At 37.8% G+C, this 14896-nt stretch overlaps 7 protein-coding genes across 7 annotated transcripts; 5 read left to right on the top strand and 2 right to left on the bottom strand. All coding sequences in view use genetic code 12, as the record gives it.

Annotated features, from left to right (window-relative positions):
• Positions 1 to 173: 173 nt before the first annotated feature.
• On the bottom strand, positions 174 to 2324 carry SEC2 (guanine nucleotide exchange factor; the record flags this gene model as incomplete). Its single annotated transcript, XM_067692139.1, has 1 exon — positions 174 to 2324. One exon carries the CDS (start codon positions 2322 to 2324, stop codon positions 174 to 176), a length of 2151 nt encoding a protein of 716 aa, XP_067550058.1.
• A 422-nt stretch (positions 2325 to 2746) lies between these two features.
• I9W82_000031 (uncharacterized protein) lies at positions 2747 to 4384 on the top strand (the record flags this gene model as incomplete). The annotated part of the gene is made up of 1 exon (XM_067692028.1): positions 2747 to 4384. One exon carries the CDS (start codon positions 2747 to 2749, stop codon positions 4382 to 4384), a length of 1638 nt encoding a protein of 545 aa, XP_067550057.1.
• A 1592-nt stretch (positions 4385 to 5976) lies between these two features.
• Positions 5977 to 8595, bottom strand: KEX2 (kexin; the record flags this gene model as incomplete). Its single annotated transcript, XM_067691917.1, has 1 exon — positions 5977 to 8595. The coding sequence occupies one exon, from the start codon at positions 8593 to 8595 to the stop codon at positions 5977 to 5979; it is 2619 nt and encodes an 872-aa protein (XP_067550056.1).
• Positions 8596 to 9432: 837 nt separating this feature from the next.
• I9W82_000029 (uncharacterized protein) lies at positions 9433 to 10800 on the top strand (the record flags this gene model as incomplete). The annotated part of the gene is made up of 1 exon (XM_067691805.1): positions 9433 to 10800. One exon carries the CDS (start codon positions 9433 to 9435, stop codon positions 10798 to 10800), a length of 1368 nt encoding a protein of 455 aa, XP_067550055.1.
• A 118-nt stretch (positions 10801 to 10918) lies between these two features.
• NAR1 (Nar1p) lies at positions 10919 to 12472 on the top strand (the record flags this gene model as incomplete). Its single annotated transcript, XM_067691694.1, has 1 exon — positions 10919 to 12472. One exon carries the CDS (start codon positions 10919 to 10921, stop codon positions 12470 to 12472), a length of 1554 nt encoding a protein of 517 aa, XP_067550054.1.
• A 332-nt stretch (positions 12473 to 12804) lies between these two features.
• I9W82_000027 (uncharacterized protein) lies at positions 12805 to 13509 on the top strand (the record flags this gene model as incomplete). Its single annotated transcript, XM_067691583.1, has 1 exon — positions 12805 to 13509. One exon carries the CDS (start codon positions 12805 to 12807, stop codon positions 13507 to 13509), a length of 705 nt encoding a protein of 234 aa, XP_067550053.1.
• A 300-nt stretch (positions 13510 to 13809) lies between these two features.
• ERG27 (3-keto-steroid reductase) lies at positions 13810 to 14847 on the top strand (the record flags this gene model as incomplete). Its single annotated transcript, XM_067691472.1, has 1 exon — positions 13810 to 14847. The coding sequence occupies one exon, from the start codon at positions 13810 to 13812 to the stop codon at positions 14845 to 14847; it is 1038 nt and encodes a 345-aa protein (XP_067550052.1).
• Between the last annotated feature and the right edge of the window lie 49 nt (positions 14848 to 14896).

Below are 14896 nucleotides of genomic sequence, written 5' to 3'. Positions count from 1 at the left end.
TAATATTGAACCATAAAGTAGTAATTGGGTTGAATGGAATTGGGTTTCTGTATGTCATAGGAGTTCTACCATTTTCGGTTTCCTAGATTTAATACACAGAAGTGGATTATTATTCAACGTTACATAGTACAAAATATACATTGTCCTCCTTTCTTTTGATCTGTTTTCACATCCTACTCTTGACCATCCATATTCGCTTCCAACATCTTAATAGTTTCATCCAAGTCATTGTCCACCTTGTCTTTGAATTGCTTACTCCTTGATTTCGATCGGTTTAATCCAATATTATTCAACTCTGAACTATTGGATCTAGCCTTCATCCTCTGTAGGATCCTTTGTGCTTCAGTTAGTTCTTCTTCTTGAGGTTTTTGCTTTTCAGGTGTACCAAACGACAGGTGTGATCCCTGTCTCAGCCTTAATTTAGGTACACGGAGCTCATGTTGATCATGCTGTTCTTGTTTAGTCTTTGATTCTTCCTTTCTTGCTTGTGATTTCCACTCCGTCTTGGCATCTTCAAATTCATGAGCATCAGAATCATCTTCAGGTGTTGATACTCGTGAGTTTTCTGATTTGGTCGTAGTAGGTGGCGGCGATGGAGCAGCACCATCTGTGGAACTGACCTCATTGGAGTAGGGCAGTGAGTTGGTACCGGCTACATCATTTTCAGCCTTTGGGTCCACCCCCTCTGATATTTCCTTTAAATCAATCGATTTTTTACCAGAAACCGAATCAAATGACCTTCTTGCAGAAGAGTCCATAGACTTTCTCAAAGTTGTCGAATCAAAGGACTTGCGAGACACAGTATCAAACCCGCTACTTGAATCCCTTTCTTCTTTATCAGGTATCAAAGATGAAAACGCTTCATAATGGATTTCCTCAATATTCAACTCATTCAAGCGATTTACATTCTCCCTTAATCCCAATTTACTGTAATATATCTTAAGTCTGATTTGTGTAAGAACAAGATAGATCTTAATCAACTTTGATTCTTCTTCATCATCCAACTTCAAATCAAAGACATGGCCATTTGTCAAATCTGAATCACTGGCTGATGCTGTTGCACTTGGAGAGCTTGCAATTGAACGGACAGCAGATGATGAGCTTGAACTTGTACGCTTGTAAAAATTTGACCCACTGTTTGCTGTTGCACGGTTTACGTATTCATCAAACATATGAGTTTGTTTCAACTTGAAAACATTGGACTTGATGGCTCTTAACTTGGCAAAGAAGTCGCACAAGTTACGCAACTTTAAAACACAAAAATGGCACAATGGATAACAGGCAATCAACAGTTCATCCACGTCATAAATCTTGTAATGATGAAGACGACAATGCTCTAAATATTTATTTCTTGATTCTCCACAAAATGCACAAGGGTCCTTGATGGCAATTGTCAACAATTCAGGTTCAACCTCTTTGTCATTTGCATTCTTCGAACTGCCTTCACTATACCCTTTTATTGGTTCAATAGAGACTCTTCCATCAATTAATGAGCTCCAAAACACTTTGTTCTTTTGCCATCGATTAAGCAACGTAGATGAAGGCAAGTTCGGTATATGAGCAGCAGTATTTTCAATCTCATCGATCCATATTTGTTTGAAAAAGGCAAGATTCTTTAAGTGAGTTAAATCAAGGGTAAACTCTGGTTTGATCAATGTATATATAAACCCTTTGAATTCCTTGTTGTAATTGTTCAAGTCAAATCGCAAGGATGTAATCAATGGCGCGTATAAAGTGTTTGATAGCTGTTGTGTTTGATAATCCTCCTCAATGGACTTGTTGTCAAAGTTGAATTCCTTTGGCTCTAAATTAGGAGTACCATTATGACTGGATGAAAGCATTACACGTTGCTTATCCTCCATTTTGATAAACATTTGCTTTAAATCTTGTAATTGATCTTGGAGGTTACTAATGATGATGTTCTTTTCATCAATTTCCTCATACAATTTCTTGTTTTTAACTTTAAAGTTGTAAGTTTCTCTTGAGGCATTAGAAACCATTGTATTAGCTTCATCAAAGAGCGAGGCAGACAAATCCTCAACTTCATCTTTCAAGCGACCATTTTCATTCTCGGCTACTTCCTTCTTAATATTGACCTCTTTGAAATCCTCTTGTAGTTTGAGATACTTGGGTAGAATGACTTTGTAGTTTTCATCGCTCTTGGTCAAAATTGCATTGCGTGATTCAAGTTCGCTAACTGTCTTGCGTAGCTGTAAAACCGTTTCCTCTAATTCAACCTGTCTGTTGACTGCAGTAACCAAGCGTGTAGATAAATTACCAATCTCCTCTTCTAATCGTTTATCTAGATTTTCTACTTCTGCCATTGTAGAGTATTGATTCTGACTGGTAACTGATGAAGAATGATATATAAACTAAGCTGACTCTCCACTAACAATATTTGTTTTTTTTTCTGTCAAAAGGAACAATTTTTTAAAAACAGGTTTACGTCAGCAATTACATAACTTTACTTCATATGTTTCTTATGAGAATGTTTTAGTCTCAGTACCATTTTCTAGTTCACAATTTATGCAAGTCAACCGTCCAATAGATACAGCCAAGGATAGAATAAGACTGGGCCCTTTGCTTTTTCGTTTTTACCACCTGCAGTTTGCGTCTTGCTTGGACACATACAATTGGATACCCATGTGATTGTCACGTGTGCAACTCTACTCCGCTCTGACAATACACAGTCACACAAACAACAAAGAGCAAATCACAGCAATTGAATGCAACTCCTTAGACAATTATGGACTTTGATGCTCTCAACAGCCCTATAGGATACAGTAAGGTACCACTAAGATATAACAATATACCCCTGGAACAAAATAGCGACCGTGGATCACAATTGCGAGAGGATCAGCCATTCAATTTTGACTTCTTCAATTCACCAATTGAAATCATAGAACGAGTATTTGACTATTTATCTCAATTTGAAATATTGAGCTTGTGTCGAACATGCCTGGATTTATACGAGCTATGCAGTCCACGTTTGTTCCATCATATAGTTATCGATCCCAAATTCAATATATTTGCCCACGAATATCAAACTGCTGGTCGAACATACATAAACAGTTCATACAATTTGAAAAGGTTTTTAAGAAGAATAACCGACAAATCAGCTCAAGGCAGTATCATAAGTTCAATTCTTTGCAAGAGCCTTCCTGAAGGCTTTGATTTTCATCAATTTCGTGATCACTTTATTCATCTTTTCAGCTGTTTGAATCACGTTCAAAGTTTGACTTGGTTAGACAAACATTTTGAGTTAGAATTGTTATATGTTCTACCTCAGAAAGACCTTATAACTACTTTAATTCTTAATTTAGAAAGCTGCTGCGTAGAGGATCTTGGTATGGATCAAATTTCAAAGTTGAATTTCCCCAATTTGGTCAATTTTCAAATCAAACCTGTCCGAGTAGCAAGGGATTTAAGTCCAATAGTTGATGGTTTACTAGTAAATTCCAATGATGAGATTCGAGTTAGTGATAGGTTACGAGTATTATCTTTTGACATTCAAGGTTCCCGAAGACCCATTATGGAAATAATATTCCGCCAAAGTAGATTAGGGCGTTTGTCCAATTTGACCTCACTTTCGATAAACGATATCCTATTAACTCAGGAAGAAATTCATCTTTTATTCACATACGTTGATTTATCGAAGTTGGAATTTTTTCAAATGAAAAGAGCCTCAATACTTGAGTACGACCTGGGTACAGATTCGTTTGAAGAGGACCTGGAGCTCGAATCATTTCATGAAGAGCTGGAGCTGGGCCCGTTTTTACTACGAATTGCAACAAAATTTGAGCGACTTTGTCATTTATCCTTACAGATTGATGAACATCCTGACAAGGTAGTCATTGATGAATTTATTCTGATTTTACCTCAATTGACGTCGCTTGATATAGTATCTACAACAGGACGACCTGTTGAATTAGCACAAGCAATTGCAAAACATCATAACTTGACAAAACTTTCATCGGAAGTTTACGAATTTAATGAAGATATAATGGACTCAGAATTGTCTGACCCACCATTTGAGTTCTACTCATTCTTGAGCTCGCTCAATTTAACAAGCCTTCGAATCAACAATACATCAAACATGCGTGGGTTAGTCCATTTAATTTCATCACAAAAGCAACTCAGGTTTCTTGAAATCATAGGAGCAAAAGCTGGTGGTGCACCAAATTTGGGCCTAGGTATGGTTCATCCTACAGTATTTGACGAATGGTTCAAAGTTCAACATGTGGTGTTGTTTTACCTCAACATTAATCCAACAATAGAGTATATTAGAGTGAATGATTGTATATTCGAGTGTAAACCGGACAAGACAGTGAATCCAAGAGATGGTTTGGGAGACTGGTTTGATGAGAATGTGAAAGTTTGTTAAATACATAAAACTTTTTGCAATTATTTGCGCTAATTTTGTAGCAAAAAAGAAGTAAGTAAAGATATTGATTTATGTAACAGTTAGGATTTTGTCACTGCTGTAGGGAGACTTAATTACTTGAATTTTAATACTAAATACATAATTCATATGTGCATGAAAGGCTCGTTTCCAAGTCGAGTAGGATTTCTAGTTTGCAAATTTATAGAGTCACCTGACCGCATCACGTGCAAAGATGAAAACCTCTCATGAATCCATTGCTTGAGAGTGTGACGCGCTCAATTAAATTACTGCTCCTATTACACGCTACGTGAGCTAAGAGTTCCATTTCTAGTTGCTACAATCTCAAGTTTCTTACGGGACCGATATTCGCCTTTCCTCGCACTGGAAACGAAATTTTTTTATTTTTCTTCTTGTGTTACGTGTTTTTGCAACTCCGAAAATGGAAGAACGTTCTTTTTTTTTTTTTTAAGCAAAACAAAAATGCCTCAACAATAGTTAATGCTTTTGTAACCCACCCACTTGTTAGGTATCTTATTGTTACATTCGAGTTTCTTACCCCTCTTCTGCTCCTGTTGGGGGTGGCCTTTTATATAGCCAATCACACACGTTTATCAGAACGTTTGCCGCTAAATTATCAAACAAAAACACAACAATTTTCAAAACCAACAAATTTCTACAAAAAAACAGCTCAGCCATGAATCAAAATCAAACGTGTTTAATGCTGACCCCTTTTGATGCAATGGATGAATGGAAGCCATAGATCTAGGTACATATCGTTTGATTTTTTTTCGATCTTTTGACAGATCTTTTCGTATCAACGGAAGTTATTAGTCACACTACCCTAAGTAAAAGTTTTTTTCTCTACGTGTAAGGCGTTGTTGCAGAAAAACAATAGAAAAATTTCTTTTTTTTCTTTCGGAAAAACTGTGTCTACGGCAATACGGAAGGGTGAAGCCCAGCGTTTTAAAATCATGCATCTCTTACACAAATGTAATACAACTATACCAAATTTAAACACTTCCATCCATCCATTCACCAAGCCTACAAGCACAAAAGTGTAATTCTTAAATTGCCTCGAAAACTTTGCCTTTTTTAGTCATAAGGTAACCTTTTTCCAAAGAATATATAAACCCATGAAAAGTCCACATCTTTTCGGCAAAGAAGTTATATTCATTCCATCATCAATTCAATTGAACAAATAATTTAATACATACAAACAATTTTACAATGCTCGCTACTCAACAACGTCAACAACCAGCAATTAAGATGACTGCCGCTGAAAAAGAAGCTCAAATTATGGCTGAAATTAAAGCTAATGCTAACAGATTCGAAAAGAAATTTGAAGGTTCATTCTTGGGTGATTACTTTGGATTTGCCATTAGAAAATAAATCATCATGTCAGGAAACTAGTTGGTCATGCTGTTGCTTTCTACAAAAAAAATTTACTTTTTCACTTCTTGGGTTAATCTTATAGACTAATTAATACTTTAATCATTCGGGTATAATAAATAATTCTGATACAAATTTTCATCAACTGTAGCTCCTTCAACACCTGAATAGAAAATGACATTTATTCTATATAGTCCTAAACTCTATTTACCTTCACTACTAGCTTGACTCTTGTCCTTAGGTTTGTGCTCAGCAGCTTCAGTATCACCTTCTTCATCCTCACCACCAATCTTAAACATATCTGAATTATAATCAGGCAATGACTCAGCATTGAAATCTTCAAATAACCGATCTCTAGCTTGATCCTGGTGTCTATCTTCACGAATATTATCATCATCATAACCCTCAAAATCATTATCTGAGTCATCATCGGAATCATATTCAATCAATTCGTAATTTTCACCAGTTCTTCTTCTGCGACGACGTGTACTGTGATTTCTACTTTGGATAACAATTATAACCACAACGATAATGAATCCAACGCCAGCTAATCCCATCAAATATTGTCCTGTACGATCCTTATTGTAAACATGTTCACCTTCTCCTGCTTCAGTGGTTTCAGAAGCAGGGGTGGAAGACGAGGAGGTGGATTCATTGGTAGCTCCAGTTGTCGAAGACTTTGCATCGTTCGAAGTAGTGGCTGGTTCAGTAGTGCTAGATAGAGTCTCTTGAGTTGAAGAAGAAGATGGTTTTTCAGTAGTGGACGATGATGTCTCCACTGTTGACGAAGTCTTTTGTTTCCTCTCAGAATCAATCCGGTCTCTTCTAACTTGACTATAATCCTTTTCAATATCAAATGTTTCTGCTTTCGACGCATCAATAGTGGTACCAAAGAATCGAAGTTGCCAATTAACCAATTTTATTTTCACCGGTTGAGAGTCTCCAAATACTTCGAGTGTCCATTCACCTAACCCATCCTCACCCCAATGAGCAATACTAGTGAATGTCCAGTCTTGAAACCCTCTTGAACTTGAATCGAGAGGTCTGAACCTAGCCAAATCACTAACAACTCCACTAGGTGATACCAATCGAACTCCAGTTCTACCTCTAAATGAAGCATCAATGTTGACCTTCACAGTTACATGTTCAATCTTTTCAAAGTTCATCACTTTGAGGTATTCTTCAGTGACATTGACCTTGGACGTGATGACTTTGTTATCGTCTCTAGTTTCTTGTTGCTGTTGCTGTTGCTGTTGCTGTTGCTGTTGCTGTTGCTGTTGCTGTTGCTGTTGCTGCTGATTTAATGAAAGCTCTTGATTCACTTCAATTTTATCACAATAATGCCACGACTGTGGTTTAACATTTTTCCAATTTTTTGCAAACTCAACCATTTTATAAGCATCTATTTTACCATATCCATACATGTGAGAATACTTTCTATTCAATGCAGTGGTTTGATAATTTCCATCCTCTTCATTCACAGGAACAGCACTCAATACATTGATATATTGTAAATCTCTCCAAGTTAAATTGGGGTTAGCACCAAGAACCAACGAATAGATTCCACTGGCCAAAGGTGCAGCGGCAGAGGTACCCCCATGCAGTGCACTACATTTTTTTTTAATGTCTGTGGTGTGAATATGCTCTCCTGATCCTGATGAATAGGTAACCACCATAACTGCAGAACAAGCTTCCGAATACAATGGATGCAATCCCTTATGGTCAATAGCACCAACAGTGATGGAGTATATCGAGTTGGTGTATCCATCAAAATTACATGAATCGGAAAATCTTCCACCATTTCCAGAAGCAAACACATAAATGGCCCCTTTGCCATCTCTGCCTTCTTGAATTCCTCTCAACATTGCCTTTTTCACAATAATTTCCGGCTCACTCAAAGTTCTACCATTGTCGGTGGGTCCCCATGAGCATGAATAAATATCATTCGTTTGCAAACCGTAAACCAATGCTGAAGCTTCATCAGCTGAAGTGATTGGCCCCGATAAAATTCTTATACCACTAACTTGAGATTTATATGCGACCCCGACTCCACATACATCATTCTTTACAGCTGCAATCTCACCAGCACATCTTGTTCCATGGTAGTCGTCATATAATCGTGGTAAAGGAAGTTGTCCATTGTCGTTGAAATCCCATGATCCTTTAGCATTGAAATTTGCTTTTAAATCTTCGCTTTCTGCATCTAGACCATCATCAACAATTGCAGTAACAATCCCCTGACCTAGTATATCCTCTAGCCAAAGACCTGTGGCATTGACATCGTGGCCCGGATATTGCAAATTAAACAAGTGCCATTGTGATGCAAATTCTGGATCTTTGATTCCCAATTTTGAAGCTATTTGGGCATACTTTTGATGTGCCTTGTCAGATGGGGATTGATCTTTTGGTGGGTCGTCCCTCACTTCCATCGGAACAGGTAGCCTTTTGGATAACTTCTTTGCAGGTAATAGGTGCAATGAAGCTACGTCATTCACCAAGTCATCATGAACATCTTCAAACCCAAAAGACCTCTTGATTATGTCATAGTTGTTCGAATTATGATTTCCAAGGAATGTATTATGAGGGTGCAGCTTGTCTATACTGAACACGTAGTAGTTATCCAAGGACGCCAATTGATGCTCAAAGCTGTAATGGTCTTTGTATTTCAGTATAAAGTCAAGCAAAGGCTTCTGTGACTGAGTTGTATTTAACTCTACCAAAAAGTAATTTTTACTTTCATAGTCTCTTGGTGGAACTTGAAATTGGTGCGTCAAGCTAATGAAATAGAGCAATACGTATAGTAACAGCTTGAGCGATAACATTTTTGACAAGCTTATTGGGGGTAAGTGTGTGTACAAGGCTATTCCATGTATGTGGGGGGATGGGGGAAAGTGTTGTTTGATGTTACTCGTCTATCGCTGAGTTTCTGACCAATCGGATTCTGGTTTGTAGTTTGTAGCAGACTAGATCTCCAGTATGACTAGTTGTTGGACGATTTGTAACTTTTAAATGCCCACCAAAGATTTCAATAAAGTCCAATAGTAACGCTGTTTGTAGTTGCAGTTGTTGATGTTTATTTTTTTTTTTTTTAAAGTAAGGAGAAGAAAAAAAAAAAATTTTGAACAATTTTCATTCCACAAAAGAAATTAATACACACGACTACCACTACGTTTTATGCATCTACTCCTTGTACATTCTATATCAATTTAAGAAGTATACTACTCTCATATATCAGGGCGTTCCCATTAATTTGGAAAGCGAGCGACTTCGATATTGCACATCGATTTCCCCCTCGTCTCCCTCGTATCCACTGCTCAGCCGAAAAGACACGTAATTAAGACAACGCGAAAAATCTGTCAACACGGAATGCGCAGCAGTATAGGGCCTCGGTCTGCACTTAACTGTAGATCTGAAACAACTATATCTTTAATTGCATGAATAGCAAAGTATAAGGTGAGAAATGCTTTTGACATATACCATGTATCAGCTACAACATTTCTGAGATCTTATCACGTGCCTCTAGATTCAGATTTCTTTTCCTTTCAATGCCGAACGTGGAAAGCGGAATTAATTATATTTTTGGAAAGAAGCAAAGAAAAAAAAAAATCAACTGATATAATAATCCGTACCTTTGGTGATACAGTTAAGCATTGCAAAATATGACAGTAAATTGGAAACGAGCTACCTTGGTCGCACTAACATGTGCTACGCTTGCGATTGCTGATTCAGACATGGATATGGATGAAGAAAGACCAGAATTTCATCCCATCAATGCCGGATCAAAAGCATTCCACTGGATATTAACTTTATTTGCATTATTGATACTACCTTCAATTAGCACGTCCTTGGCATTTGCTAATAGACTACATTGGTCGCTCTTTTTGCAATACATTTCCACAGCTTATTCTGTTGTTGAATCATTGTTTTTAGATTTTCCCGATAATAAGGACAACCACGAAAATAGAACTTCTAAAGGAACGAGTTGGTTTTTAAGTATACTATTGGGTGCTACGATTTTCTTGGGAACGCTTATCAATGGAAGCAATCTCGTTATGAACAAGTTTTATCCACACTTGTCTAAACACTTTAATGAGTATGGGAAATCATACAAGATTTATAAAGTATGCTCGTTACTTTGTGTTTTGACTGGATGGGTCAGGGTATGCATGGCACCAGTTGCATTATTTGGGTTTTGTTATGGCTCACACACGGGACAATGCATAGCACATGGTGTCATGGGCTCGGCCTTTATCTTATACTCATTTATCTTGTCAGTGGTGCTTGTGGTTCCATGGATCCGTAAACATCAATTACACAACAATAGTTCTTCATTAAAGTCACAAGAATTTTATGACTCAAGTGTGATGATGTTGTGGGGTATTGTCAATACATTCACAGAGCACAGATGGGGAAAAGAACCATGGAATATGGGTGATTACCAACACACTGCAATGGGTATTATCTGGTGGGGTGGTGGGCTTTTAGGAATGTACTTATCAAGGAACAACCAAAGGTCATTTGTGCCCGCCTTGTTGTTAATTTTCACTGGCTGGTCAATGAGTGAGCATTCACAGCATTTAGTAATTTCAACAAAAGTGCACGCTTTGTTTGGAATTGCATTGATGGGGGCAGGAGCTGCCAGAACTATTGAAACTGCATTTTTATTAAAAGATAAGGCATGTAGCGAGCTGGGAAAGATACTTGCGTTCCAATACTTACCACCATTTGGATTGACCTTGTCGGGCCTTTTGTTTATGGGAGCCACAGAAGAACAGTTGCAGTTGGTGCATGATTTAGGATCAGATCACTCTGCATATATTTTGGTGGCATCTGCTGCTGCGTTCTTGACATTCCTTTGGATCCAATTGTGCATTTGGTTGTACCTTAGATTGGTGGGGTATGATGAAAATGGAGAGCTAAACAAACAGTACACCTCCGTTAATGTTGAGGAGTTTGAGTTAGGGGATATAAGTGGAGATGAAGAGGGAGAGAATGACACACCACCAGAAGAGTTCAGAGACACTTAAATAGCTTATACATAGATTAGTGAGTGATCATCATCATCTCTTATCGAAAAAAAGAAAGAAAGAAAAAAAAAAAATGGTTATCTTAGTAATACACATCTCTTATTGGATTCCTTAAAAAATGAGTGCTATACTATCCGCAGACGACTTGAATGACTTTATATCACCAGGAGTAGCATGTATCAAACCAGTACAAGACACAACTGCCAACCAAGAGGCAAATGAAAACGGCGAGGTTGAAATTCAAATTGATTCTCAAGGCAACCCGCTTGAAATATCCAAAATTGATGGCAAACAAACCAACTTGTCACCAGCACAGATATCCTTAGCTGATTGTCTTGCCTGCTCGGGATGTATAACATCAGCTGAGGAAGTTTTAGTAGCACAACATTCCCATCATGAACTTGTGAAGGCGTTGAAATCACAAGATAAAATATTTGTTGCTAGTATATCTCAGCAGCTGCGCGCTTCATTGGCCACAGCATATGATCTACCGGTGGAAACGATAGATATGCTTTTAATTGACTTGTTAGTTAATCAAATGGGATTTAAATATGTGGTTGGGACTTCACTAGGGAGAAAATTGTCGTTGATCAATGAAGCCAAACATGTTATTGCCAACAAGGCTAATGACTCAAATCCAATACTATCGTCAATTTGTCCTGGCTGGGTATTGTACGCTGAAAAGACACACCCATATGTGCTACCTATGATTTCAACTGTAAAGTCAGCCCAACAGATAACAGGCTGTTTACTAAAGTCACTCACTGCGAAAGATTTTGCAGTGCCAAAATCACAAGTGTATCACTTGTCAATTATGCCATGTTTTGATAAAAAGTTAGAAAGCGCCAGGCCAGAGATTTTTGGAGATGTAACTCCAGATGTTGATTGCGTATTAACTGCAAAAGAATTGATTGCATTACTTGAGGAAGAGAAATATCAACTTGTTCCCAAAATCAACCCTCCAATTGTCAACAAGCCGATTGATGAGGTTTATACTTCAGTGGCCCCACGGAACTGGCCATTTGTACAGTATTCTTGGACAAGCGATCCTGGTTCAGCATCTGGTGGATATGCATTCAACTATCTTCGATTACTCCAAGACGATATGATACTAAAAGGGCATAATGAAAGCGACTTCTCAATGAAGGTGATTCGGGGAAAGAATTCAGACGTCTATGAGATGAGACTCATGTACAAGGAGGATAAAGTTGCCAGTGCAGCAATTGTTAATGGGTTCAGAAATATTCAGAATTTAGTGAGGAAGCTCAAACCTAATGGGAAAACTACAGGTAAAGTCAACCCTTTAGTTGCAAGAAGGAGAGCAAGAATGAAGACAGATCTGACACCAGTTGAAGAAACAGCAGACCCATCTAAAGTTGACTATGTTGAAATCATGGCGTGTCCTAGTGGCTGTATCAATGGTGGAGGTCAAATCAAACCTCCAAATGACGTTACAGAAAAGGACTGGATTGATGAAGTCTTGACGAAATACAATACTGTTCCAACTTTTGATCTATCTTTGCACCCACATGAAGTGCATTCATTTATCGAGTGGAGCAACACGTTTGAACAAGAGTTTGACGTCAATGACGATAGGCTATATAAAACATACTTTAATGAAGTTGAGAAACCAACCGATCCAACTGCAATTCTAGTTGGGTCGAAGTGGTAGTATCATAAATAAATACAGTAGTGTAATATGCAGTACCATGTGTAAAGTTACAGCCAATGAGCGACTGATTTTTTCTTCTTACTCAAACTAGCTGCTACCATCTCTAAAATTTTTGTATACAGACAATGAAAACTGAATAAAAGAAAAAACTTCTTTTATAGACTCCCTCCACCCCAAGTAGGTCCAAAAACTATTGTCCATTGCTTGTTAATCTAATCAATACATTCATCTATTAATACCAAAGGGGGCCCCATTGCTCGAAAAGATTCAACACAGCGTTTCGAAGCTTGATTATTTATTCCAAAACTTATTCACATTAGATCACATAAAAAATGTTCAGACCAATAGTATCGAGGTTAATACAAAACTCAGCCGTGAAACCATTTGCCACCCACAGTAGCATCCGTTGCATCTCATCATCACCTAGCTTACTTAAACCTGCTTTGGCAGCAGAAACTACAGAATACTTGCCAACTGCAGGTTCAACGCAATCAGCATGGCCAAAGGGCTTTAGACAAGCCAAACCAAAGACTTGGGAAGAAGGTCATGAATCTGCATTAAGTAAAGCCACAAAGTACTTTTTCTTGAGTGAAATAGCACGTGGTATGTATGTGTGTTTGGAAATGTACTTTAGAAGTCCATACACGATATATTACCCGTTTGAAAAAGGACCAGTTAGTCCTCGATTCAGAGGTGAACATGCTTTAAGGAGGTATCCTAGTGGTGAAGAGAGATGTATTGCATGTAAATTGTGTGAAGCTATCTGTCCGGCTCAAGCAATCACCATTGAAGCAGAAGAAAGAGCTGATGGATCAAGAAGAACCTACAAGTATGATATTGATATGACCAAGTGTATTTATTGTGGATACTGTCAAGAAAGTTGTCCCGTTGATGCTATTGTAGAGGGTCCAAATGTTGAATATTCCACTGCCACTAGAGAAGAATTATTGTACAATAAGGAAAAGTTATTGGATAATGGTGACAGATGGGAACAAGAATTGCAATACTGTATTGATGCTGATGCACCATACCGTTAAGGCCAGGAATCCTTATCTTTGGTGTAGTAAGACAGAACCTGGAATCGTTATCGCTTAAGTTGTAATTTGGGTCGTGAATTGGCTGGGTTTCATGTCGTAAATCATCGGTCAATTTGTCAATCAAAGTATCTATTTTGTCTCTTAGGTGTTTCAGTTATATAATGTAATTATCACAATTTAACTCAATACTATTTGTAGTATTAGTTGCTTCTCTGTAATTTGCTTCTCGCATAATTATCGTGTACAAATTTTATACGATCGCGTTAGTTTTCACTCGAAACCATATATAATCACCACACCATGTCGTTGATCAAAGACTCCACCAAGATTGTTATTACAGGCACATCGTCAAACTTGGGGTTTAATATAGCAGTCCGTTTACTCGAACGCTTGCCAAATGACAAGGAGATCACATTAATTGTCACTTCCAGGACATTACCAAAAGTCAAGGATGTCATCACCAATATTAAGAATTACATTGTAGACAAAATACCTGAGAAGGTCAAGTTGGTTGAGTTTGACTACTTATTGGTTGATTTTACCGATATGGTTTCCATCCTATCTGCATACTACGAATTGAACAAGAGATACACCCATATTGATTATTTGTTTATCAATGCTGCTCAAGGTGTGTATGGTGGCATTGACTGGTTGCAAGCAGTTGTTGAAGTTTTACAAAGTCCAATTCAAGCAGTTACAAACCCTACTTACAAGCTTCAGCGTACGGGAGTACAATCAGCTGATAATTTGGGCCTTGTTTTCCAAGCAAATGTTTTTGGTCCATACTATTTGATACACAAGATTAAACATCTTTTGGCCAATGGCGGGAAAATAGTTTGGATTGGATCACTCATGTCTCATCCGAAATACTTGTCATTCAATGACTTGCAATTATTGAGATCTCCAGAGTCTTATGAAGGGTCCAAGAGATTGGTGGATTTATTACATTTTGGAACCTATAAACCATTAAAGAAGGACGGAATTGATCAATACTTGGTGCATCCAGGAATTTTCACTAGTTTCTCATTTTTCCAGTTCTTGAATGTTTTCACTTATTATGGTATGTTGGCCTTGTTTTACTTGGCTAGATACTTGGGATCACCATATCACAATATATCAGGTTATATCGCAGCCAATGCCCCCGTGGCAGCAGCGTTGGGGAAAACCAAACAAACGTCAAAAGTTGGTTCCGCCTGTTCTAGGAATGGCAAGGAATACTTGATTGATGAAGAAGTAGATACAACTGGGCTGGAAGATGTTGCTCAATATCTCAAAGATTTGGCCAAGGAATGGGATGAGAAATTTAAGGATCAAATTGTCAATACCCGGATTCCTTAAAGTGATTCTTCCAAGCAATTACACCCGCAACCACTAGCACATTCTTTGT

Source organism: Candida metapsilosis (assembly GCF_017655625.1).
Source record: "Candida metapsilosis strain BP57 chromosome Unknown scaffold1, whole genome shotgun sequence".
In the NCBI taxonomy this organism is placed as follows: Eukaryota; Fungi; Ascomycota; class Pichiomycetes; order Serinales; family Debaryomycetaceae; genus Lodderomyces; species Lodderomyces metapsilosis.
The sequence above is the reverse complement of the archived record's forward strand: the minus strand, read 5'-3'. Positions and strand labels throughout refer to the sequence as shown.